Source organism: Acomys minous, assembly GCF_964271855.1.
Source record: "Acomys minous genome assembly, chromosome: 4".
In the NCBI taxonomy this organism is placed as follows: domain Eukaryota; kingdom Metazoa; phylum Chordata; class Mammalia; order Rodentia; family Muridae; genus Acomys; species Acomys minous.
In genome coordinates, this window is record NC_140486.1 from 85,804,343 (window position 1) to 85,831,458 (window position 27,116).

Below are 27,116 nucleotides of genomic sequence, written 5' to 3' on the forward strand. Positions count from 1 at the left end.
AAAGCATAGCTGTATTTAAATTTGTCATTTTACTAGCCTATTTGTGCTTGCCAACCCTGTTACCATTTTTATCTTCTGATCTTGAAGTTTATCTAAGACACAAGCACTTCATTTTCTTAATTTCTTGATCCATATAAATCATTGGGTGTTTTTTTGTTGTTACAGTCTGTTTGTTTTTGTATGGTCTTGTTTTTTAAGACTTCCTTTGATTTTGGCCAGAGAAGCTTCTTTCTGCCCTAGACAGCAGTCACTACAGAGATGCTAGGAATAAGTGACTGCTGAATGCTCGGCCATAAAAGCCTCCCCACCTCCAAGGTCAGACACCATCCCTGAAGAAAGAAGGTGGAGAGAGCTGGAGGAAAGGGATGTAGGGCAGTGCCATCTTCCATGCATTACGCAGACGTTCCAACAGCTGTGACTACTTCCACATGACAGCACAAAATCAAACCCATGGGTATTTCGTCATGAAGGACTTAGGGGCCCAAAAGGTACGGAGGCTTCCTGAGGGTTTACAGGCAGTTGAGGGGGGTCAGTGTGGAGAGGGCACAGGATCCCATCTGCTCCTAAGAATCCACAGCTAACTGCCAGGGGACAAAGAGACTTTCAGCGCTGTAGTCACTGCTAAGCTGCCCATGTAATAACCTTAATTATACTCATTAGTGGGGGATGGGGAGATAGGGACTGATTGAAGTAGATGGGGAACTAATTGGGAAAAGGAAACAATCAGGAGTGAGAAGGGGACAAGAAAGAGCAACATGAGTGAAATGTGATAAACATGTATGAGACTGTCACAATGAAACCCATTATGTACGACCATGCAGGCCAACAGAAACGCTTAGTGACAAAATGCTTTCCTTCAGGTCATTCTGCTGCTTGGACGCCACTGACACTCTCCTTTGGGTCCCTGCAGCTCTGCGATTATCCCAGCTCTTCTTCACTGTCCTCGTCCTCTGCAGTGTTCTAGGCATGCCTGTGGCTCAGTCTACCGTCCTTTCTAGAAAAACTGACACTTTTGGATTAAAAGGCTCTGATCCACAGGATGCGGATGGGAGAAGGGAAACTCTATCAACAAATGTCATATAAGTTCACACAGATGGCTGAGGCTGTTTTGGTTTTACTGAAATAAGAATGGATTTTTAAAAAAGGCATTGACTACTCGGCTCAGGCTAGCTCTCAAATCTTGTCGTCTTCCTGCCTCAGCCTCCTGAGTAGCTGGAATTACAGGCATATGCCTGTACACTTCTAGCTGTACCTGATGTTAAGTAACTACTAAATGCAAAGGAAACAGTGAAAGGGAAGTAAGATAACTTTTGTGTGTTTTTTGGAGGCAGAGCCTCACATAGTCAGACAGGATTCGAGCTTACTTTGTAGCTGAGAACAACCCTGACTTTTCATCTTCCTGCCTCTTGATTAGTGTTACTAGCTATGAGTGTAACTAGTGCAAAGACTACAAGGATGCACTACCACACTTGGTTAGTAAAATAAGAGTTTAAGAGAAAAGAGAAAGAGACAATCACCAATACATGAATATTTTTATAGAGAGGCAAATTCCTCTTGGTTGACTTAATTTCAACATGTGTAAAATCTTTTACCAGTCTGGGTGTGGTAGCATACACCTTTAATCCCAGCACTCAGGAGGCAAAGGCAAGCGCACCCGAGCTGGAGGCCAGCCTGGTCTAGACAGTGAGTTCCAGGGCGGCCAGGGCTACCCAGAGAAAAGAGCCCTTCCCAAGCACAACGGCTAGCACAGACATCTGCGCTCTCTTCCTCTGTATTCCCCATTCTCATCTGCAATACTTCAGCTTATCAAGATGTTAACGCCAGACACTACAGGATTGTTCTGGAACCCAACTTCCCCACCATGACCCATTCTTTGCTGACTCTACTTCAGCAGCGCTCTCACCTGCACTCTGGCTCTATCACACCTCTCTGTTCACACTACAACAAGCACTTTCTCAGTTACATGTCTGCTCAGGTAACATCTTTTCTTAAAAGATTCCAATAACTGCCCTACAAGATGGCTCAGTGGGTAGACACTTGCTCCCAAGCCTGAGGTGATTTGTAGGACCTATGCTGCAAGAAAGAACCAATTCCAAAAGTTGTTCTCTCACCTACACACATGTCATAGTACTCATGTGCACAGACATGTCTAGCCATAAACATATGAATGAAGCTATTAAAAAGAAAAGCTATCCAGTGATTTTTCAACTTATCCAAAGATGAAATACACACACCCTTGCTTGATATATAGGCCTGCCCTTATCTCTCCCCTAAAACATCTTCATAGATTCTGTTCTCCAATTCATGCACCTGGTGACTTACAGGAATCATCTTTTTCAATTCAGTGTCCCTTCTGTCCTGAATTCTTTACAAATTTCTATTGACTTTTCAAGGACTTGCATCACCACCATCCATGATTCAACCCCAAAGAATGCCTTTCTACTTTGAGCAACCATTGTAGCTTACACACAACACTGTGGAGGCTTGGTAGGAAGAGAACAGTATAAGCTTTGACATCTAAACCTGGCTCAGGATATCTCTGAACTTGTGTACTCCTGTCTCTATGTCCAGGGTGCTGGAATTATACGTGTATGGCATCATACCAGTGAAGTGCATCATTCTTTAAGGAACTGTCTCATTCTTTAAATTCTAAGGACCATTTATTTCATCATAACTTTAGGGAATGAAGTAAGATAATAGCCATGAGAACTTGGCGTTAGTCTACAATGACTAGACAAAACAGAAACGTAACATACCTAATTTAGTCATCTCTTCAGGGTGTTTTCTATGTTGAAAAGAATAAACCTTTTCCCCACCATCTACAGCTGAGCCATTTTTCAAGGATTCTGAAAAAAGAAAATTAACATGCATTGAGGAAAAAGCAAGAAGGTTAAGGAAAAAGATCAAACCTTAAATAGCTAACGTCTAAAAGCTATACCCCTTACTACCCTTCCAAGTTTACCAACAAAACATTTTCATATACACAAGGAAAACTGACTGGTTTTATTTAAATGTTAACACAAGAAACATATTACTTATAGATACAATGATTTTTCTCCAGACTGAACAGACTGACAGACTACTAGAATTAAACCGAGTGTGTGCAGCCATGGTTGTAAAAGGGCTAATAGTGTATGTGAAGGCTTCACTAGTTTTCTGTGACGTAGAAAACCAAAACCCCTAGAAGTTGGAGGGGTGGGTGAGCGGTTCAGAGTGCTGGGTGCAGTGGCGCACGCCTTTAATCCCAGCACTCAGGAGGCAGAGGCAGGCGGATCTCTAAGTTTGAAGCCAGCATGGTCTAGAGAGCGAACGCCTGAACAGCCAGGGCTACACAGAGAAACTCTATTTCTCAAACAACAACAACAAAACCAAAAAGGCATACCTACTTCTCTTCTAGAGGACCTGAGTTCAGTTCCCAGTACCTACCTGCATCAGGCAGCTACAGCAGATCCAATGTTCATGGACACACACACACACACACACACACACACACACACACACACACACACACTAAATTCTTTAAAAAAAGAAAGCAATCCCCAGGACGAGGAACTTTATAAATAAAAGCTGCCCACTTTCCTGGAAATGGAACTAGCATGCGCTTGTTAATGGCAGTTCCCTTGGTTGCGCCACAGGAAAGGCAGGGAGCTTGAGAGCAATCCAGGGGCAGCTACTTTTCTTTTTAACCAGCTGTTGCAGGAAGTACCTTAGCTCATTCTAATGGTAGCACAGCGCTGTCCAGTCTGCTAAGAGCCACTTGAGCTAGCACACCTCAAGTGACGTAACTCCTGTTAGACCTTGTCAGCTCTCAACATCACCACACTGGGCACCATACTTGTAATGCATGGCATTACAGCACAGCACAGCAGATGTTCTTAATGAACAGGGTTTTTTTTTTCTTTTCCTAACTCTTCCTAAAGATTCTGTTAGGAGCTGGATATGACGATGCACACTTGCAAGTCTAGCACTTAGAAGAGACAGGATGACCAATAGTTCAAACCCAGCCCAGGCTACAAAATACCAAGTCTCAAAATGCTAATAAAGGGAAAGATCCTGTGTCCCTCTGTGTTTCAAAATTTAGGCCTGTGAGATGGTTCAGTGGGCAGAGGTACCTGCCTGCCCCTGACGCTGACAACCTGATTTGATCACTGGGACCCACATACTGGAAGGAGAATCAACTCCCCTAGGTTGATCTCTAACCTCCACATTTGAACACACACAAAATAAACACTTGAAATATAACTTTTGAAAAAAAACAGATAATAAAATATGTCTCAGCTGCGGTGGCGCTCACCTTTAACCCCAGCACTTGGGAGGCAGAGGCAGGAGGATCTTCATGGTTTGAGGCCAGCCTGGTCTACAAAGTGAGTCCAGGGCTATTACACAAAGAAATCCTGTCTTGGAAAAAACATACAAACAAAACTCAAATCAGGCTAAAACAAAAAACAAAAATAAAACTAAGATAAATGTAGAAAATGTTATCTTGAACACCACTCCCTACCTCTACATACGTGATGGCAAATAAGAAAAAAAATTCATGCGTGGCATGGTTGTACAATTCTAGACCTTGGGATCCAGAAGCAGTTGGATCTTTCTGAGTTCCAGGACAGTGGGGTTACATAGTGGGCTGACTGGCAGGGGGTGGAGGGCTGGGGTCTAGATCAGTGGAAAAGCACCTGCCCAGCATGTACAAGACCTCGTGTTCTATTCTAGCACAGCAAAGACTATGTTAAAATATTTTAAAATGTTGTTGTTGTTTTTCGAGACAGGGTTTCTCTGTGTAGCCTTGGCTGTCCTGGACTCACTTTGTAGACCAGGCTGGCCTCGAACTCACAGCGATCCACCTGCCTCTGCCTCCCAAGTGCCAGGATTACAGGTGTGGGCCACTGCACTTGGCTTTTAAAGTGATTTTCAAAAAAAAAAAAAAAAAAAAAAAAAAGTAACTCTCCTCTGCTTCCTATGTCCACGAGGGAAGAGCTCTCCTCTGCACATGCTACTAACCCCAGGATGTTCTGCCCAAGCGCACCGGACCACCCGACCATGGAATGAACCCTGTCCAATAGCCCGGCCTCAGGAAACCATGGGTTGAATCCTCGGAATCACTAAACTACAATAATTCTTTTCTCCTCTAAAAACAATAATATACTTGTACATGGCTTGATGATACTTGCTTATAATCCCAACTACTGAGCGGCTGCGTTGTAGACGGGCACAGACCAAGGACTGGTTACTTCTTTTTTTATTTCAAAACAAAAACACAAACACAAACACACAAAAAAACTTGCTGGGGGCAGGAGAGATGATTCAGTGGTTAAGAGTGCAAACTGTTCTTGTAGAAGAGCTGAGTTCAGTTCCCAGCACCACTCTGGGAGGTTCACAACCACCAACTGATGCGCACAATCACACACACACAACCCTAAAACTCCACCTTAAAAATGTAGCAAGGCAACAACTAAAAGGAATTGTTTTTAGATTTGACACACAACTATAGTACACCTTTTATACATATACCTTAGTACACACACATATGCACACACACGCGTGCCCCTATACAGCACACCTATACACACACCATACCAACCACAGCATACCACTTTGTAGCCCAGTGAGTTATCTTTGTGTGCCTGAAAGCAGTTCACGATACCAGCCGGAAGCTGGGTGTGTGTTACCCTGAATGAATACCTTGAATATTTCTTCCCAAAACTTCCACGTAGTTCTGATCCTTTAAGACTTCCTGGTCACTTTTTTCCAATTCACATTCTGATTTCTTTATTATCTTCTGGGGATTAACCAAAAGCTGAGCTTTCTCCTTCTTTAATTTACTTCCTATAAAAACATACAAAAATATTAGAACGTAATGGGTGTGAATTCTTTCTAACTATTGTATTAGAGCCATCCCGATGGCTCAGCAGGTAGAATGTGCACCACGCCAGCCTAACGGAATGCAGTGGAAAGAAACAACCAATTGCAGAGAGCTGTCCTCTGACCACACGTGCACGATGCATATATGTCAGAAGGCAAATGACAGTACATGCACTGTCAGTATATAAAGCTTATGTCTTCTCTTTCATTAAACGCACTAAGTCAGAGACTGAAGAGAAGGCTCAGAGGTTAAGAGCACTGGCTGCTCTTCCAGAGGTCCTGAGTTCAATTCCCAGCAACCACATGGTGGCTCACAACCATCTATAATGTGATCTAATGCCCTCTTCTGGCATGCAAGTATACACGCAGGCAGAGCACTGCATACATAATAAATAAATAAATCTTAAAAAATAAAAAATCAAACAATCAAACAAACAAAAACCCACAACTAAGTCAGACGCTGGAGAGAAGGCTCAGCAGTTAACAAGGCTTGCTGCCTAGAGGATCTGGGTTCAGTTCCTAGCACCCACTTGGCGGCTCACGATTGCCTGTAATTCTAGCCCTACAGTTGTGGTATACAGGCACAGAGCAGGCAAAAGCTCCATAAACATTAAGAGAAAGTGTCTGTAACTAAGTTAAACACACACACACCGCCAGCTGAGGTGGCGTACTCCATTAATCCTAGCACTTGGGAGGCAGAGGCAGGTAGATCTCTGTGAGTTCGAGACCAGCCTGGTCTACAAAGCAAGTCTAGGACAGCCAGGGCTACAGAGAGAAACTCTGTCTTGAGGGGAAAAAAAAAAGAAAAAGAAAAAGAAAACACACACACACACCTTGAAAGTGTTTCTTCAGGGTTAATGGGAAGTTATTATTTCCTACCACTACTAAGCATTTTATTTTGGATAAGGCTTTATACTGGCTTTCAATTAAACTTCAAAAGAAGTAACCTAAAAACCAGAGCAGATTTAGTCTTACTGGGGTGAATACTGTATATTACATCTTTAAGAATCATGTGATCCAGAAGCATCTCTTCACTGCACAACACGTACCTCCTTCTCTGTCTAAAATGTGATTGAGAACATCATCATCTCCCACAAACTGAACAACCAGCGCCTTAGTGTCCTTTGACTGCAGGGTGCTCATCATGGCCAACCTGAACAAAAGCAGTGAGTCAATGAGATAAAGAACTCACACCGATGGTCACGTTAACTAAACATTTGTGAAATGAATACAGATACTTAACTAACATTTGTAATGGCAGAAGCATATTACACATTATTCTATCAATATGTCCCTAAATGACGCCCTGTGACGGGGACATGTAAGCCAAGCCCTTTCCTCCCCAATTTGCTTTTGGTCAGTCTTTACCACAGCAACAGGAAACCAAACTAGGATGTGCTCTCATAAACCCCATTTTTACCTTTCCTTCTGGCAAAAAGAACAAACCAAAACCCAAAACCAACCAACAAAAAAAACCCTAATGACTATCTCTCAACTTACTGCTTACAGACAGCTAAATTTTTGTTTCAAATCCAGCACAATGAAACGGCCGTTGCTTCTTCATTTACCTTGTAAGGAGCTGTGCATTCTGGAGCTGGAAAACGCAGTCACCTGGAACTACAAGTCAGTCAAGGTCAGCGAGTAGGGAAAAGAAATCAACCAGGGGAACTGCCCCACCCCAAAGAGAAGAGTTTACCCAACAACATGACGTGCAGAGAACTGTTCTCAAGGAGCTAAAGCGGCTATGAGGGCATGAAGAGGACAAACGAGTACCAGGCGAAAAAAGCCGAGACTGAGACAAACATCCAGACTGGTGAGAAGCAGGGCAGGGGAGAGGTACGCACTCACTGTGGGCTCTGTTTTCTGGTGCAGTGAGTAGCCCAGGCTAGCTTTGAACTCAGAATTCTCCTGCTTCCGCCACTGAGTCAGAAGCACATCTGGTACAGCCGTCCTCCTTCTTGGGTCATTTTACAATCAAAATGCCGTTTCCTATTCTAGAGACTCCCCACCTATCAGATAAAATGCACCTATACAATCTCTGTATGGAGAAACTAACAGTTTACACTCGAATAAAAAGGGCTTTTGTTTTTGTTTCTCTGCAGGGACTATATGTGAGATACTTACTGTACCATGTACCTTTAAATACACTAGAAGCTACATAAGAGTCAAGAACATATTTGTGTACATGTGCAGTTACTCTACTTTATAAATAAGTAAACTGTCAAATACTGAATGGCTCACCAAAATTCAAACAATTAGAAACCCAGTTTTGACTGATTTATAAATTCCTGATCATTTGATTACTTGTTCCTTTCTCATTTACCTTCTAAAGCACTTGCAGCCACTGAGTAAAACTCTTACCCTAGTTGCTTGTTCTGCTCTCTGAAAACTACTCATATCACGCCGTCATAAAACAAAACATTTGGCCCTGAACTTGAAAGCAATAAGAGAGAAAGTGTGTGTGTTGGGGGCTGTGGGGGATGGACGGATGACACAGAAGAATGTTATGTAATTTTTCATAGGCAAAAGTTAAATAATTCAGCCGGGTGGTGGCGGCGCACGCCTTTAATCCCAGCACTTGGGAGGCAGAGGCAGGTGGATCACTGTGAGTTCGAGGCCAGCCTGGTCTACAAAGTGAGTCCAGGAAAGCCAAGGATACACAGTGAAATTGTCTTGAACCCCCCCCCCAAATAATAATCACAGCACTTGGGAGGCAGAGGCAGGTGGATCACTGTGAGTTCGAGGCCAGCCTAGTCTTTTCAGGGACTCTTGTGCTAGGGATGGGGCGGAGGGCTTCCAGCACTAAGAAAAGCTCTTCATCAAAGGAGCCACACCCCTAGACCCTTAATTTACTTTTTGTGGTAGTCTTACTTCACAATACAAGGCAGCTTTGACCTCATGGTTTGATGGTCTGTGTTTCAAGGGGACTGGGCTCACTGCTATACCCCATACCCAGCTCTAGAATTTCAATCACCAAGTGGGTGACCTACCCCATGTGGTCAAGGATAAGCATGAATGCAGCCCACTACAAAACTGTAAGCTTATTTAAACATTATGAGGTTTTTGTTTGTTTTGTTTTGTTGGTTTTTCGAGACAGGGTTTCTCTGTGTAGCACTGGCTGTCCTAGACTCACTTTGTAGACCAAGCTGGCCTTGAACTGTGGTGGGTTCTCTTTGCAGTAAAACAACAACAACAACAACAACAACAACAACAAACAACAACAAAAACTGGACTGCGCTGTACTCAGCTAAGAACTTTATGGATAACAGCAACATGTATCGAAATGTCAAATGTCAAAAGGCTGTACCATAAATAGACTGAGTCGGCCTCGTTTGTATCCAAATGCATTTATACAACTTATCTGTTTTTAAGATACCTTATGTGGAACAAGCAAAACCACCCCAACTGAAATTTCTAACAAGATCTCATGAGAGACTTTTTCCTTTCTTTCCAACAATTCGTGAGAAAAACACTACCTAACAAAAACACATAAAATAAGAATATGGCGGGTTGACTAGACAGACGGCTCAGCGGATAAAAGCACTCGAACTGCAAGAAGTCAGAATGGGAGCGGAGATCCTTGTAACCATTTAACAGTTGAGCGCTCAGAGCTGGGAAGGCGGAGAATGGGGGTCCCTGAGGCAAGCTGGCTAGCTGGTCGAGCCAAACAAGCATGGCCCCGATTTCAGCGAGACCCAACTTCAGTAAACAACGTTAAGAGCAATCGAAAAAGCTATCTGACTTTAACCTCTGCCCTCCACTCACTACCCGCACAAATGCACCAACATCCACATACACACGAACGAACAGACCACACACCCGCAATCAACCGATAAAATACAGATATTCATAGTGAGCATCTATGGGGTTAAAGGGTCGTCTCCGTATTGTCAACTACAAGGTGATACAGCAGCGCCAAGCGTAGGGAACCACAAGCGTTCCTCTAGAGGTGAACACATTTTACAACCAAGCACTGTCCCAAGGCGACTGTTAGGGGCACCCGGCAGGGACGACAGAACAGACTTCAGCAGTCCTTCCATCCTGAGACCCCTCGGGCCACACCCCCCTCTGAGTTCCTTCTCCCCTGGCAGGGCACTCTGCTGCTCTTTTCCTTACAGGACCTTACAATTCTCTTTCCAAACCGAGGGTCGGCTTAGCGGGGAAGCAGGGACGGTGCTTGCAGGAGACCTCTCGCCACAGGGCAAGCTGACCCGTGGCTTTCGCAGATAACGTCCCTCCCGGGTGAGGCTCCCGAGGGGCTGCTCCCCAGCGTCCTCCCCTAGCCTGCGCTTCCGCGGCCTCGCGTTCTCCAGCAGCGGTGGGCGACGAGCGAGGCCGCCGGGGCCGCGGCTGCAGCACGGGCGCACCGGGACTCACCTTTCCAGCCAGAGGCGGCGGGAAGCACGGCCGCGAAGCCCACACGCACCGCCAGCCAGGACCCCGCCGCTGCAGACAACCCCGTTGAACCGCCGAGGGAGACCGCCTTCCCCCGGGAGCTCGGACCTGCGCAACCGAGACGCGCGCAGCACGCCGACTCTCTAGCTCCGCCAGTGGGCGATGCTCTAAGAGACCCAATGAAGAGCCGAGCCGGCGAGAGTGATGGCGCCGTGAGCCCGTTGATGCGGGCCAGAGGGCCTCCGTCGTCCGGAAAACAGAGCTCCCAAAAACTGGGTTCCGGGGCTTTTCTCTTCTCTTCCGTTTCCGGGGGGGGAAAAAAGACTAAGTGGCGCTCGCGGACTCTCTCCCCCAGCCAGTGTGAGCTAGCTCTGTGGAAGTGTAGGGGAACGTTCCCAGTTGTACGATTGATTGGTGTTTTGTGGCAATTTTAATGTTGTCGTGAGCCCTGCTATCCTGAGGGAAAAGATAAAGTGGATTCGCTCAACGAACAACACGCCTTTTCTCCTTTGATGCAAAGTTATCTCGAAGGTTTGAGAAAGGGAGGAGACAGAGCACTAATGGGAAAATAGGACCGTACAACGAAAAAAAAATGAAGAGACGGAAATGAGGAGGAAAAAGAATGAACCTGGCTGGGATACATGACAGTATTTGTTCACTATCAGGATTACGTCATTTGGAGTCGCTTATTACAATCAAAGCGACACTCTTAGTGCCAACAGTAAGGATACAATACGGAGGTAGACAAAAGCCACCTCTGGATAAATGAACGAGAAAGTACTGATCAGGCAGTGTTAAGAAAAGTGCTTCAATAAGGCAGCTGAGTTCTTACGAGTTCTCGCCGATGGGTATCAGCACGGAGGCTAGAAATGTCGTGTCTAGGAAGCACGGTAGTGCGATCCTAGAGAATGTCTTTTCCCCCCAAAGTTCCAACTTCTGTATTATTTCATAAGGGCTCACAGCTTGGGGTTGGATCGCTTATATATCAATACACCCGGGGTGCTAGGTTATTTATTTATTTATTTATTTATTTATTTATTTATTTATTTATTTATTTATTGCATGTATCAAGTCCTGTTCAGGGCTAGGTTGATTAACTGGGCTGCTAGGCGGCCTGCCAGTGGCTTGCTTCTAGCTCTTATCAGAACTACCTGGTGGCATTACATTATTCCAAGCCACACAAAATGGTTTCTGCGTTACACAGAATGATTTTTATGTTCCTAACACTGGAGCACAGAAGTATATAATTAAAAGACCAGAGACCAGAAGGAACGAAAACACTTTCCTTAAAGGAAGAGATCTTTATTTTATTTAAACTGAAACCTAAGGTCTAAATTGATTTGAGTTTTCCAGGAAGAAAGGCAAAATGAAAATAGAAGGTGAGTAAAGTGTCAAGACTTGAGCTGATATTATGAATTACAAGTTGGTACTTACGGCACTGGTCACATTTGTATTCAGGAATAATTTATGGAATATAATAGTGGGAGGGAAGAAATGGAATCAGACTATTTGGAAGCTGTCTAAGGGCAGTGGTTCTCAGCCTTCCTAATTCTGTGACCTGTTAATACAGTTTCTCATGTTGTGACCTCCAACTATAAAGTTATTTTTGTTGCTACTTCATAATTGTAATTTTGCTACTTGTTATGAATCATATTGTAACTATCTGACATGGGGTTGTGACCCACAGATTGAGAACCACTGCTCTAGAGTCACTTGTGTTTGAGAACCGGGAGATAAATTAGACCTGTGAAACAGGTAGGCCCTGTTCTACTTAGCGGAGACACTGGAGGACAGAGGTAAGTCACAGAGGATCTAGACTCTTACCATCACACTGGAACTGGATTGGCTGGGGAAAGGTGTGTGGGGGAGAGCCTATTATCTGGCACAAACTGGCTACTAACCATATATGCCCTGGGATTAACTTTTAAAATTTTTTCTTTATGCTTCATGCAGTCCTGCGGTTGAACAGGGGCTTCATGCATGCTACACAAGCATCCTATCAACTGAGTTATATTTCCAGTCATGTTGCCACCAAACGTTGTTTTGTTTTTCGAGACAGGGTCTCTCTGTGTAGCCTTGGCTGTCCTGGACTCACTCTGTAGACTAGGCTGGCCTTGAACCCACAGAGATCCACCTGTCTCTGTCTCCAGAGTGCTGGGATTAAAGGCATGCACCAACCCCACTTGTCTGGGAAACTCAATTTTTGTCCTTGCAAATATCATGAAAAGCTTTATACCAATCTGCTGGTCTTTGACAAACTGGTTGTTGTTTTTCAATCTGACGCCCCCAAAACAACATAGACAGTTGTCACTGATTTGACACAAGAACTAAAGGGCAAGACCTTGTTGCTGGAAAAACTGTATACTTTGGTTGTAGGACAGAGAGAAAAAAAATCTTGGAAGGTGCTCAACAGGTTGTTGGGGTGAGCTGTCACCACAGCCTTACTTAGCGATGGACCTTAGCATGCTATACTCCCAACCTGGCACACAAGATGTGGCTACTTGTGCAACGGTGGCATGAGTTATGGAGGTAACCAACTACTTTCTGATTTTATCTGATGCCAGTTCCATGGGAGGGAACTCACATCCTGACAGTCAATGAACCTTTTAAAAGCTTGTGGCTGAAGAGGTTACAGGGCTTTGTGGGGGAAGATCTTGTTACTCTGCTAAATACATGTGACCTGACAAATTGCCTTCTAAATATTTATGCTCGGAGATTAGTACTGTCATAAGCGTTAGTCAGAGAAGCTTCTCTTCGCAGAGGGGTGTAGTTATTACAGAGACTTATCATTGGTCAAACTGCTAAGTACAAATGACTGTTGAATCATCAACCATATTATCATCAGCATAACACCTTCCTGGCCTATGAGAACTAGACAGCAGAGAGGAAGCTTCCAAATCAGGTCCAGATTTATTCCTCCGTGTCTGGCAAAGTATATGGTATTTTAAGTAGCAAGGTCTTGCCCTCTAGATCTTGTGTCAGAGCAATGGCAATTGTCTATGTTGTTTTGGGGGCCTCAGAGATCAGACAAACAAACAAACAAACAAACCACATTTTCCAAAGACCAGCAGATTGGTATGAAGCTACATATTCCCCTCCAAGGCTCAGAAGAGTGGGAGAAGATAACAGTTGGAGGAGAGAGTGAAGTCTCATGGGATGCTTCCTTCTTGGCATGGCATGGCCATTGTACCGAACCCTCAGCTGTGATCACCTGTACATAACCTGTGTAATACAAGATTGGGCGATCAGCATTCTGTAATGAAGGGATAAGGGGCTCATCAGGCTCTTCCCCTTCCTGGTCATCTATCTACAGGCAATTAGTGGTTTCAGGGAAGAGGTTACAAGTCCCCAACCTTCCCTCCGCATCTTTATAGGCAGGTAATGGTTGCTGAGGAGTCATATATTTGTTGTCCATGTATGAAGACTCCAGAGCTAACATAAAAATGCTCAAGTATAGCCTTATTCTTTGTAGCCCAGGCTAGCCCAGAGCTCACAAGCACCACTCTCTTTCTGCAGGCATGTCGTTCCCGTGTTGTGGAAGTAGAGATCGCTGAGACTTCCTGGCCAGCCAGTCTAGTTGAGCACCAGGCCATTGACACTGTCTCAAAGAGGCTGTCATTTTTAAGGATGGCACTCCAGGTTTTCCTCAGGCCTCTGCACTTATGTGAACCCTGCCCCCCACAGATGCATCAAACACACACACACACAGCAGGGTTGGGGTACAGAAGAGAGGCAATGTAAATGCTGAGGCTTTCCATTAATAAAGCTGGCTCCTCTATAAACAAGAAACTGGCTTGTTTAATCTTAAAGCTCTGCTCTTATATTTGGCTGTTTTAGTGTTAAATTCCTGTCCCTACAATTAGCATACAGAAATGTATAACTACACTATATATCTTTTTTTTTTTTTTTTTTTTTTTTTGGTTTTTCCAGACAGGGTTTCTCTGTGTAGCCTTGGTTGTCCTAGACTCGCTTTGTAGACCAGGCTGGCCTCAAATTCACAGTGATCCACCTGCCTCTGCCTCCCAAGTGCTGGGATTAAAGGCATGTGCCACCACGCCCGGCTTACTCTATGTATTTTATGACTTAATTTCACCTCTTTTACAATTAAACACAATTATTTGTTGTGTAAGTGTGTAGAGGTCATATGAAAACATGCTGGAGTTGTTTCTCCTTCCACCATGCAAGTCCCAGTGTTATCAGGCTTAGAGGCAAACATCTTTACCAGATAATGCTTCTTGGTGGCCCTAATCTTGTTTTAAAACAAACTTTCTCATTCTGTATCCCAGGATAACCTCAGAGCAGTGCTCCTCCCTTTGCCTCTGACTGCTGGGGTTAGGATGGGTGCCAGCACACCAGAATTCTTATCTTTGTGGTATTTCCTGGTGTCATAGAATTTTAACACACCATCTAACTTTAATAAGATATAGCCGGACGTGGTGGCACACACCTTTAGTCCCAGCACTCGGGAGGCAGAGGCAGGCGGATCGCTGTGAGTTCAAGGCCAGCCTGGTCTACAAAGCGAGTCCAGGACAGCCAAGGCTACACAGAGAAACCCTGTCTCAAAAAAGAAAAAAAAGATATATATTAAAAACTCAGATATACTAGGAGGTGTGATGTTTCACATCTTTAATCCCAGCACTTGGGAGGCAGACACAGGCATATCTCTATGAATTACATGCCAGCCTGGTCTACATGGCGAGTTCTAGATTAACCAGGGCTACACAGTGAGACTTTGACTCAAATAAAATAAAATACAATAAAATCTGACACTCATAAGTAAAATCACATTTAAAAACACAATGAAAGGACTGTGGTAAAGTACAAAACTAAGGTAAGATAAAAATCAACTCAGGGAACTCCAAGTAAAAGCCAAATAAAGCTGTATTTTTATACTGTACAAAAGAAAATTTACATTCTTATTGTAGCTAGATACATCAAGGGAGAAACACACACCCCTCAAGAGACACAATATTTAACATCTGAGATGTTGTTTCTGCATTGCAGACTGACACTAAATTTTACACATCTTTATTTACAATGACTTAAAATATGTTTGCATCTCTGGCAGATATTTACAAGTTCAACAGTGACACATTTCAACAACCAACAATCGGCATAAGTCCATTCAGTAAGACAAGATAATGGCTCACACGCACCGGCACACATGGGCGTAAGTGTGCATTTTTTTCTTCAGCTCTGAAAAAAAAAAAGGATTTTTCACTAGCCCTAAATTGAAAGGACATCTGTCAATAAAGACATACTTTTTACATGCCTGCCAGAATTTTCACCAACAGAATCCTTTCAATTCTTGGGAAGTTTATACTAAGCTAGAAGTTGATGTTCGTTAAAAACAACAACAGGCTGATCTAATATATCCTTTATGAAACAAATAATCAGAGTGGAGTATTCTGTTTCCCTGTTACAGAAATCACATTACATAAAGCCTAGACAGTAAAATCTTTGTACTGATCAAACAGTTCCTTTAACCAACTTTAAACTGAATGTAAAGCCAGCCTAGATTTTAGAAGAACCAAAAAGATCCAATGTAAGACACAAGATGAACTTCATACTAGTAATTTTTTTTTTTTTTTTTGGTTTTTTGAGACAGGGTTTCTCTGTGTAGCCTTGGCTGTCCTAGACTCACTTTGTAGACCAGGCTGGCCTTGAACTCACAGCGATCCGCCTGCCTCCCAAGTGCTGGGATTAAAGATGTGCGCCACCACCACCTGGGCATACTAGTATTTTTAACATCACATGGAACATCTTTGCATTCTATTTTGATAATAAAAACTTTAAAGAATACAAACCATTATCAATCATTATTTGAAAGCTAATCGTCTCTTCCCAAGAGCAACACATTTTTGTTTGTTGTTCTGAGACAGGTCTCACTGTGTAGCCCTGGCTTTCCAGGAACTCAAGAGATCTGCCTGCCTCTGCTGGAATTAAAGGCACGTGCCACCATGCCAGGCCAATATTTATTAACTATAATGTGGGACTAAAAAAAAAAAATTATAGAACTTGTTTGGAGTTGTGGTTAAAAAAAAAAACCCAATTGTGTTCCATGATTTAAGAAATCATTATACAGCTTAAACCCTTTAGATCTTTTTGGCCTACGTATTATAGATGCAGGTATCAGGAGCCAATGGTGTCTTACATGCAAAGACAAAAAGCAGTCAAGAATGACAACATACACAGTCAATTGTAAACTAGCCATACCAGCTTAGCTAATGTTATACTAGAACTAAATGCCACTGCCCATTGAAGGGGGCCTTTCAATAATTTTTTCCTATAATTTAATCTAAACAACCCACAATATACAATATACCAATTTCAGAGTTCCCCCCTTTATATTCAACACTGATAAACAAATTCCTTAATTTTAATAAACATGTCATAAGGAATAAAAATGATTTATTCTTTAATTGGAGTACTTTTATTGGAGTACTGACATCTTATTGACTGTATAAGTATTTTCAAGTTCAAATAATGTATCAGTATTTGTTTCAGGGTTAGAAAGCAATCATTACACTAAATGGGGTGCATTCCTTAATAGGTGCTTTAAAACCATTTTGGTCAGTAACATTTTCTTTGGTAAACTTTGTAAATTGATGAAGATGTAAAACTATCTTATGATTAACACTGAACTGTTTACACCCCAATACAGTAAGCCACATAACAATCCTGTCGATGGGGATAGATTATCCAATTAGGTTCGTTTCTCCTTGTAAATAAAAAGACCTGTTAGATCTACCTCCAGATACACAATTTAAAAAAAAAAACTCATTTACACCTTAAAATACACTTAATCCTACTTTTTTGGTAAAACAATATTAACGTAGTAGTATAGTATCAGACGTGAATATGCCTTAATTTGTAAACATTATGAACCCATCTTCTCAAAGTTGAGAAACAAGACATAGAAACTCCATTTCTGTGCTATGTTGCCAGTTTTCCTCATTGTTCCTAGATGTCTGTGAAACTGTATCTTGAATTATTTGGTCTTGTATATGTTTCTCATAGGACAAATGGCTAGCATTACAAAAATACTGGAGGAAAAAGAAGAGCAACATGTTGTGGTTTTTTGTGGTCAGGGTTAGACAAAATGTACTTACAATGACATAAATAGAAGTTCCTATGTAGTTCAGTACCAGGGTGATAGATCCATTGGATTAACACAATATAAACAATACTGAAATTTATTCCACCTTTCCATGGAAAAATTGTACCAATCTGATGACTCATGATTTTATGAGCATTATTATTATACACTGTATTCCATGTTTATATGATCTGGCAAATATTCTATTTTTAAGAGGTTAAGCTGTCAATAGCTAGTTTTCACTCCCTTATTTTTTGAAAACCACTTTAAGAAAATTAAAAGTATTATAGTAAGTGTCTCACCCAATTTGGTATTGAAACAGTAGCCATTCAGCTTGAAAGAGAGAAGCCTCTTGTTCCGACTGCTTAATATAACTACAGCACAGGAAAGTCTAAGATTCCTGTAGAATTTCTGATCACTGGCATGATGTATTAATCTTTGTAAATTGAAAAACAATAATCTATAATTGAAATACAAAGCTTTTTTTTGGTTAAAAAATCATTTATTTTATAATGTATCCAAGTTCAAAAATGGAGTGGCCCTCCTTGCCAGTGTTTGTACAGTGTGTTACACTACCCATGAAGACAGACACTCATATTCTCACTTATAAATGAATGTGTGGTGAATTAAATGAGACAGCTGATTGTCAACAACTGAAGTACTCAAACACGGACCCAAATAAACCTCCCAAAGCGAGGTAGAAAAAACACACTACTGCATTAAAGTCTTCACAAAAGTAGTGCAAACAAAAGCAATGTGAAGTTCTTCTCAGGACTCTGATGTCTAATAAATAATTCCAACAAAATTAAAAGCTACTAAGTAGAGTCAAGACTCCTGGTTAGAGATGCTGAGCTTATATAGCTGAGACCACCAGAGGCCACTGTTCACGGACGCATTAAGCGTCACACTCACTATAAATCTTTTCTAATCACATATAGAAATATTGCTTTATCTGCTGTAAGCACAGTAAGGAACAGACTCTCTATAGATTAAAAATTAATGGAATTGAATTTATTTTATCTTTACTTTGCAATCCTCTACACTGTACCTCTGGTGACTGAAAACCGGCTGATTCAAAAAATTACTTCCAAATAGCTAGAAACACTGATCAAAGTAATTTCATTGGGTTTATTTTACATTTAAACAAATCCCCACAAATACAAATAACATGGCAGCATATAAATGAAAATTAATAAGGCATAAATTAGAGAAGAATAATGTGCTATACATATACCTGCATCTTGGACACATCCTCATCTGTATTTATTATTTTATCTTTTATTCTGGAAATAATACATTTCTTAATGTGTTCACCAACGACTGGAAAAGTGTTACATACCATATTTACCAAAGTATGGGTAACAAGAGGCAATGGGGCATTACTATGCATTTGACTGGAGATGAGGTTTATGGCTTGCTTCTTAGTTATGGACTTTATTTCACAACCTCTCCGAGCCTCAGTGTCCTGAGGATGAATGTATGTGGTGTGTGGCAGAGAGAGAGAGAGAGAGAGAGAGAGAGACAGAGACAGAGACAGAGACACAGAGAGAGACAGAGACAGAGACAGACAGACAGACAGACAGAGTGAGAGAGAGCTAAATTATCTCTAGGGTTTCTTCTAGCATAGACACCAGATCTGCAGTAAACAGGCACAGAGCAGTGGACTGGAAAGGAAAAGGTGTTAGTAAAGGACCAAGATTTTAAATGACAACTCTTCCTTTCCTGGCTTCTTGATATGTTTTCAATATTTGAAAACCTCACTTCTAAGTTAACACTTTACTTTATAGAATAGTTTTCTTACTAGTAACATTAACGTAAAGTCACATAGAAGAGCTAGATCCCTCAGATGCTGAATTCTGACCTACTGCAGATGGCATCAATCATTTTAAAAATTATATAAATTAAATATTGACTCCTAAATGTCTTTTCTATTAGTGGGATGAAGCTTCATGAAAGCTGAGACGCATTAAAAGGAAGTTGTTAAAGGATAAAGTATGGACACTCTGGCTTACATTCAGAACAGCTGCTGTATAATTGAACAAAACCCTTTTTAAATTGGATGCTGGTAACACAAAGTTGCTAAAATGATTCTTAGAAAAGTAGACAGTTTGTTTAATTCATTTCATTTTAACTATTAGCTTATACGGAACATTTATTCTAAGACTCTGGCTATAACGTGTACATGAAGGATTTCTTCACTGAAACTGAATCAGAACCCAAAGAATAGGAAGCAAACGTTGCAGGTTGCTAAATATTAATTGGGATGTACACACAAGATTTACACATGCCAAAAAAGATATCCTCTAAAATGGAAACTTTTTTCTTTTGGTTTTTCAAGAGAAGGCTTCTCTCTGTAACCTTGACTGTTCTGGAACTCGCCCTGTAGACCAGGATGGTCTTGAATTCAGAGATCTGCCTGTCTCTGCCTCTCATGTGCAGGGATTAAAGGTGTGCACCATCATGCCTGGCTCTGAAAAATATCTTAAAACCAACTTTACAGTTATAACATTTCTAATCAAAGGGCATTTTCTTGTATTTACAACAGTTTATGCTATAATTTCAAATTATTTGGTCTTCTTTTGTGCTTTAACTAAAATCCTTGATTTAGATGGCAATGTGTGTGCGGTTGAGCCTGTTGGCCTTTTACATGGCGCAGGCATGGTCTTGCTGTATGCCAGCCAACACCTTCCTTTGTGCACTAGAGGCCTTCTCTGTTTAGTGTATTAGAAAATTGTTTTACTTCACTTGTTTTTACTGTTTTGCAATTTTTTTAGTTTACTTGATATCTCTTAAATTAGTAGAAATAGGGCTAAAATGTATCTGTGATAAATGCATATACACACTGTTCACATATTATAAAAATCAATAAATCACGTATCAGCTTTTAGCTTTACTCAAAATTTTGGCAATGATATGGATAATAGCTGAGGTTCTAGTTTTCCATTTTGCTGGGAGCTGAAAAATGTTACAGACTATCAAATCTAATTGAAGATTATTCTAACACAAAGCCCCCTAAACAGACAGACAGACGGACAAACAACTCTTCCAAAAGTGGTGGTTTATATGTGGAAAAAAATGAGAGGCATTTTCCTGGTTATTTATCAAATACTACTGTAAATAGAGTTAAAACAACTTTGTCAATTATGACTTTCTATGCTTTCTATAACGGCAGTGCAATTATCTTTCACAATAACACATAAATGTCTACATGTATGAGGGCATGTGTAACTCATGTTTTTGAGATGGATAATTCATAGCAGTTGAAATCACAATACTGATTTTCAAATCCCAATATATTCCCTTCTTTTTCAAACGATGCCTGAGACCCAGAAGAGATTATAAAAAGTCTTTCCAACCAGATCACAACACAAAAGGTTAAACTAATAATGTATTTTTGGAACCACTTAAGGGTCACCAATTGCTGCTTACATTCAACATCTAGCTTACTGGCAGGATTTCAAAGTTTTATAAAAACGAGAAGCTTTGCAGATAATCAGAAGATACACAAATTGCATTAAACACAAAGGCAGTGTGGTCCTTGTGGAGAAATCAAGTCAGTACCCTCTGGTAGAAATGTTCTATAAAAATGTGTCACATTGAAGCATCAGTGTTTTCAACCAATTATCTATCCCTGATGTGTTTCCTTGGAGTACATGGTCTCAGGACTTTAGGTTTCTTTATCCAATATCTGACTGAATTTAGGTACATCTAAGAAGCAGCTGAAAGGGTTTCTCCAATAGTCTGACATCACAGAAAGTGGATTGAGAAATCCCTCACTTTACCTGAAGATGTACAGTTTTTACTTCAGTCATCATCAACTCACAAAGGAAAGGAAAAAAGAAAACAATTACAACTTCACCTCATATACAATCTCACACAAACTAAACAAAGAACACCCTTCCCCCACAAAACCCCAGCACCATAGCGTCAATCATTCCTAGGAAATAGAACATGCCCCTTGGAGTCTCGGATTCGTTAGTTCAAACTTTAAGGGCAGAAATGTCCTTAAGTCCTTGTGGGAAGAGGGAAGACATGTTGTTAATGACTAGAGAGCCATTGAGAAAGTGCATTATCAATTACACAATCAACTCAGAGCCTCACCCTCCAATGGAGGTGGTCACAAGCTGATTTAAATGCCTCAGTAATTACACATTTATGTCCTTGGGATAAGGGGAGGGGGCAGTTAGCCTCGTTTTAATGAAAAATTGCAGTAGTCTACCACCTTCCCCCATGCGTCTCAAGAATATAAAATTGCACAGACTCAGAGAAGTCCAAAGTCATAGCAGAATCTCTGAGGCACTCCTGGTTCAGAGAGAAAAAAAAAATATGATCCAGTTATCTTCATAGTTCCATAGATTATGTGAACAAACCCGTTTTGTCTTTAAACAAAAGCCAAAGAATCACTTCATAGGGATCACATACACCATTTCCTCTAACATCCCCTCAGTCTCACAGTGTTGAAATGGGACCGATCAGCCTACGATGGATTGCACATCACCCAAGGAGAAAGGAAGGCATGGGAAAGGCAAACATTTTACACTGCTTCACAAACACATTTACAAGGAGTAGGTGAGAGGTTAAAGAAGGGAAAAGAAAACCTTATTGCTGTTTCCATACAAAATACAGTATGAAGATACCTAAGCTAAGTCAGATCTGATTACAATGACATTTTTTTTCACAATGTGGGATGAGTGTCTTGCACAATGAAATGTTCACTTTAAAATGTAAGCAGAATGAGGGGACATCAAAACTACACCTGGGATATTAGCTGCATATTGAAACTTGGGGATCGAGACTGCTTGGTTAAGGGGGCTCCTGGGCTGAGGAGCTCTTTACCTTCACCAGTGTGACCTAGCCGGTCTTCTTGTAGACTGATAGTTGAATATCGATTAGCATTTGTAGCTGCTAGATTAGTAACTCCCTCAGTGCCAACCCCAATGCTGGTACTTGCTTGACTGCCATTTACGTAGTCAAACGATTTACTTGAGGAAGCACTGGCTGTCCGAATTAGACTTAAACTATTGGTTTTTGGCACCACCTGGCCGGCAGGCAGGCTCAGGTGTTTCTTCATCGGTGTCAGCTCCACTGAATCTATGCTGAGATCGGCTGGTTGTTGCACACACTGCTTGCGAACTACTGAGTCACGAGGGCTCTCACTGGATTTGATGGCAGACGCTGTTTCTTTATCTTTAGCAGAACGCCCAGTTGCTACTTTCCGCAAGCTTCCCCTCTGAGAAGAGGAGGATGGTTTGGTCCCATGTGGTTGGCTGCTGAGCGAAGCCCCTGATGAAAATCCTTCATCTGCATCGTTCATGTTTAAAGACTCCTCTCCTCCATTTAGACCCTCAGCACCTAAAAAGTAAACCAGACAGACTTAGCAATAGCTAAATTAAGTAAAAAGCAGCTGTGACCTAATCTTATGAACGTTTGCTATAGGTTTGTAATGACTTCAGTATTTTAATTTAGGAGAATAAACCTCTGTACAGAATTCTACCATACTGTTCATTGTTTTCATCCGGCTTTATTTGTCCTGATTTTGTAAAACTGTCCACAAACATTAACTAGTAACTACCAACATCTAAGGCATAGAAAACTAAAATATAACACTTTCAAACCACATTGCCACCCATTCAAAGTCACTATATCTACATATTTTAAAACAAAACTCTTTCCTCATTTCTCCTTAACCTACCATACAACCTACTGAACAAAAAGGATTCTTTTTTAATTTCAGTTACTCAGAATTGTACCAAGTCATTCAGGCTATAGGCAGACCCCCTTCCCAGTGATCTATTTGGCAGCTAACTGCTTATGTAGCTTTTAAATATATTTGTTTGTTTGTTTTTAAGACAGGGTCTCTCTGCGTAGCCTTGGCTGTCCTGGACTAACTTTGTAGACCAGGCTGGCCTCAAACTCACAGTGATCCACCTGCCTCTGCCTCCCGAGCTGGGATTACAAGCGTGCGCCACCACGCCTGGCAATATAGTTCTTTTTAATATCTACAAAATTTGCCAACTCATTGCTGTAGTAACTTCACAATCACATTCTGTCTTATGGACACACCCTGCACATTGATTTCCATATTCTTGTGGTCAATCAGTATGATGACTACACTGCGTGTGAGGCGGCAGAGACATTCCTCCTGTCTATATCACGTATTTCTAACAGATCACCTTCCTGGCCAGAGCCTAAGTGCTGCCACATTCACAGAGCACTGCAGTCTGCATTACGTCTCACACAGTTACTGCACTTAGTCAAAGAGTCTTCATCTTGAGAATACAATGAGCTTGTAGTTTCCAGACAGCCCAATTCTCTTATTGAAAAGTATGATCAAATAGTCTCAAAATAAATGTTTTCTTCTTTCAAAAACTGAAAATATTTTTCTCAGACTGAAAGAAAACATGAATCTATAAAACAGATATTAACATAATAGTTAAGGTAAAGTATTAGGGAACAATTTAAATGCTAATTTGAGATACAGATTACCTAAGCAAAATGTACATATTCAAACACAAACGTTTACTTAACATAGTACCTGGAAAGATAAAGCATTTTCTTAGCTATATTTCTTCACATGGATTAGTTATTTTGCTTCTAAAAAAGAATCAAATTAGTCTATCCTTAAAGCAAAAGGCAACTTGTTACATATATGTAAAGTTAAGTATCTACAGCAATTTAGTGTGTAATCATCATGCAGAGCCATGTGGAAACACATTTGCTAAGAATAGAAGCACCTGGCACCACTTCTCTCAGTCCCTTCAAAATAACTGAGCATTGTGCATCTTGAAAATGAAAACTTTAGATCATATTCATAGCACCTCTTAGTAATAGACTTATAATGAGTACAAAGATTCCAAATATTCAGAAATATTAATATAAAACCGGATTGAGTTTATCTAAGTAGTTAGGGCAGGACACTGAGAGACTTAGTGCTGGCTCTGAATCTTGCTAGCTACATGCAGATCTGATGCCCAAGCAGTATGGCCACAGAGGGATGATAACATAGAAAGCCACCATGCAAGAGAACCCAGCGCTATTTTATATGCTAGAAACGCTGTTCCGATCTGACGGAACAATGACGACACATAACTCTCAAGCACCATCTCAGAAGCGTAGCCTCCTCCTTCTGTGTGCACTGCTGTCCCTGTGTACACGTGAGGAGGGCAGAGGACAATGCTGTAGAGCTGGCTTTCTCCACCCACCTTACATGAGTTGTGCAGATCAAACTCAGATCTTCAGGCTTGCAGGGCAAGCACCTTTAACAACCCAACAATTTTGCCTGCCCTAATGAATACATTTTTATTATGAAATTATTTTAAAACATCATTACTGCAAACATGTTTTATTTTGAAGTATTGTATGTATAATATAAAACCTCTGGCATTCTAGAAAATTACCAAAATTCTTGTAAATTTTAATCAATTTCCTTTTCTCTGTCTTAAAAGCTCTCAAAGAAAGCCAAGTATGCTGGTGCACACCTTCAATCCCAGCACTTGGGCGGTAGAGGCGGGTGGATCTATGAGTTCCAGGCCAACTTGGTCTACAGAGTCAGTCCAGGACAGCCAAGGCTACACAGAGAAACTCTGCCTCACAAAAACAAGAACAAAACCCCACCACCACCAAAACCAAAAAGGAAGTAAAATGCAATTGAGTCTCAAAAACATGTTTCCCTTTGTATTTTTTTCTATAGGTGACAACATCCATGACTCTAAGAAGACAAGACTGAGTGGAGATTATACTGACCTTTTTGTTCATAGCTGACTTTCCCATAAAGCTTGCATCTACTAATACTCATTGAAAACCACAATTAATCTAGCTTAACTCCTTTTTTTTTTTTTTTTTTTTTTTTTTTTTGAGACACAGTCTCACTATGTAGCTCTGGCTGGTCTGGACTGGAACTCACTATGTCGACCAGGCTAGCCCTAAGCTTACAGAGACTGACTGACTGCCTCTGTCTCCTGAGTGTTAGGATTAAAGGCTACCACACCCAGCTTCAAACACATTAAAGAAATGTATTCACTTTCCTTGTGCCTATCACCCCTGCAAACTACCCAAGACTAAGGGGACTCAATAGAGTTAAAACATACATTAAAAAGGAATTACTATTTTGGTTCCTTTTTCAAAGTATATGACTGATGACTTAGAAGTAATGCCTAATCCTAGTGTCATTCTTGCAACTGTTAATAAGGCATTACTATTAGTGCAAATACTCTCAACACCCTAACAATAGCTGTACATAATCAAATGGTTTATTCAGTCATCAGTTTGGGTCCATTCTGGGTGCCAAATCTACTCATTTTCTCAAATTGCTTCCTTTCTTTTTTGCATTTAAATAAGATACACTAATTGCTAGGGGTAAGAAAAAGAGATACAAGAGACAAAAAGGGAAGGCCACATCTTCCACAGCCATGTTAAGAAGGATCTCTGAAACAGTACCAAATTTGGGGTCATTAGGTCATGCACATGCAAAACTAAAACTGTTAAATGAAGTAAAGTCAATTTTGGGCAAATGGGTGAGTATCTGAGGGCACATTTAGATTCTTACTGAGCATGCTCAAAGTTCTAATATACCAAAGAGATACTTCCTTTAAAGTAGAAGGTAAATCTTTTATGTGTGCTTTGTCTTTAAAATAAATAGAAATAGTTTATTTCTTTTGAAGCTACTTATAGGTTCATTAGTATAAGTTTTTTTATAAAGTTTTAAAAAACTTATTTATTATTTATATAATATTCTGACCGCATGTGTGCCTACACTCCGGAAGAGGGCACCAGATCTCATTAAAGACGGTTGTGAGCCACCACATGGTTCTGGGAATTGAACTCAGGACCTTTGGAAGAGCAGCCAGTGCTCTTAACCTCTGAGCCATCTCTCCATCCCCTAGTATAAGGCTTTACAGTGGTATACTAGGGGCAATAACTAAATACTAAAGCCATCTGGCTGCCATTCTCTTTTCCACAAAGCTAACTCATATGGCACTTCATATAAAGCAGCAGGCAAATACTTTCTCATCAGAGAGAAGTGTTCTTTTATAGTAGTGATGGGGCACTCGGGTCTTATTTGCAAATATCCACCTTGTAGAAACAAGGGATCCCCTCTGTACCTGATCTGTCAATAACACATTTCGCTTCCATCCAGGAGCTATAACCAGGGTCTATAAGAAAAACTGTGGTGTAGTATACTCCAGGCTAGCATATTTATAGAGAAATGATGTTAGTAATTTACTGCACAGCTTAATCCAGCTGATGAGAAGCCAATCAATACCAGCATTCTCTGTAAGAGACTGGAAATACTTATTAACTTGCTACCCACAGAAAACAGATAAATGACAGCTCCAGTTCAATCTCTTCAATGTGCTTATATTTTAAGGAATGATGGTTTCTTCATGTGTACACATTACTATTGACTAGTAAGGCTTGGGACCATTGGGTGCATTTTCCCTAATGTCAGAATAAACATGCTCAGTAATGAAAACTTCAAGCATTTGCACACCTTTTCATCCAGGCCCCTGCCTTGTTAGTAGCCATGCCAAGCTGTTGTTTGACACAGGGATGCAGACTCCAGGCCAGCACAAATGGCAACTGAAGATCGTACCTAACCTGGTGCTAGGCATATAGGGAGGAGGGTTGCTTTGCAAAGAGGAGCTAATCCACCCAGGGGTAGTGGAGACACACTAGAATGGAAAAGGTGCTCTGCGTGGGGACAGAGCCAGGATCCTTCTCCAGCAACTGCCTCACTGACTTCTGCCTCCTCATCTCTGTC

At 41.2% G+C, this 27,116-nt stretch overlaps 2 protein-coding genes and 1 long non-coding RNA gene across 7 annotated transcripts in view; 1 reads left to right on the plus strand and 2 right to left on the minus strand.

Annotated features, from left to right (window-relative positions):
- Positions 1 to 10,388, minus strand: part of ORC2 (origin recognition complex subunit 2) — a 34,212-nt gene extending 23,824 nt beyond the window's left edge. The window contains exons 1-5 of one of the 2 annotated variants that reach the window (XM_084778687.1): positions 10,240 to 10,388; positions 7,431 to 7,479; positions 6,912 to 7,015; positions 5,683 to 5,826; positions 2,757 to 2,846 (exon numbers count right to left, since the gene is read on the minus strand). In XM_084778687.1, the coding sequence (XP_084634813.1) occupies positions 2,757 to 2,846; positions 5,683 to 5,826; positions 6,912 to 7,008 (331 nt within the window). In that variant the 5' untranslated portion in view covers positions 7,009 to 7,015; positions 7,431 to 7,479; positions 10,240 to 10,388. Of the gene's footprint in view, positions 1 to 2,756; positions 2,847 to 5,682; positions 5,827 to 6,911; positions 7,016 to 7,362; positions 7,379 to 7,430; positions 7,480 to 10,239 lie in introns of those variants that run through there. The other variant, XM_084778688.1, reaches the window with a different exon arrangement.
- Positions 10,389 to 10,595: 207 nt separating this feature from the next.
- LOC311595736 lies at positions 10,596 to 27,114 on the plus strand. 2 transcript variants are annotated; one of them, XR_014778555.1, is made up of 3 exons: positions 10,596 to 11,263; positions 11,945 to 12,053; positions 24,802 to 27,114. It is a non-coding gene; the product is annotated as an uncharacterized lncRNA (long non-coding RNA). The 2 variants fall into 2 exon arrangements; XR_014778556.1 differs by lacking the exon at positions 24,802 to 27,114 and adding an exon at positions 13,774 to 14,115.
- The window catches only part of HYCC2 (hyccin PI4KA lipid kinase complex subunit 2), a 63,746-nt gene continuing 51,750 nt past the window's right edge, over positions 15,121 to 27,116 (minus strand). For all 3 annotated transcript variants that reach the window (XM_084778686.1, XM_084778684.1, XM_084778685.1), the window contains one exon: positions 15,121 to 22,708. In XM_084778686.1, the coding sequence (XP_084634812.1) occupies positions 22,107 to 22,708 (602 nt within the window). In that variant the 3' untranslated portion in view covers positions 15,121 to 22,106. The remainder of the gene's footprint in view (positions 22,709 to 27,116) is intronic.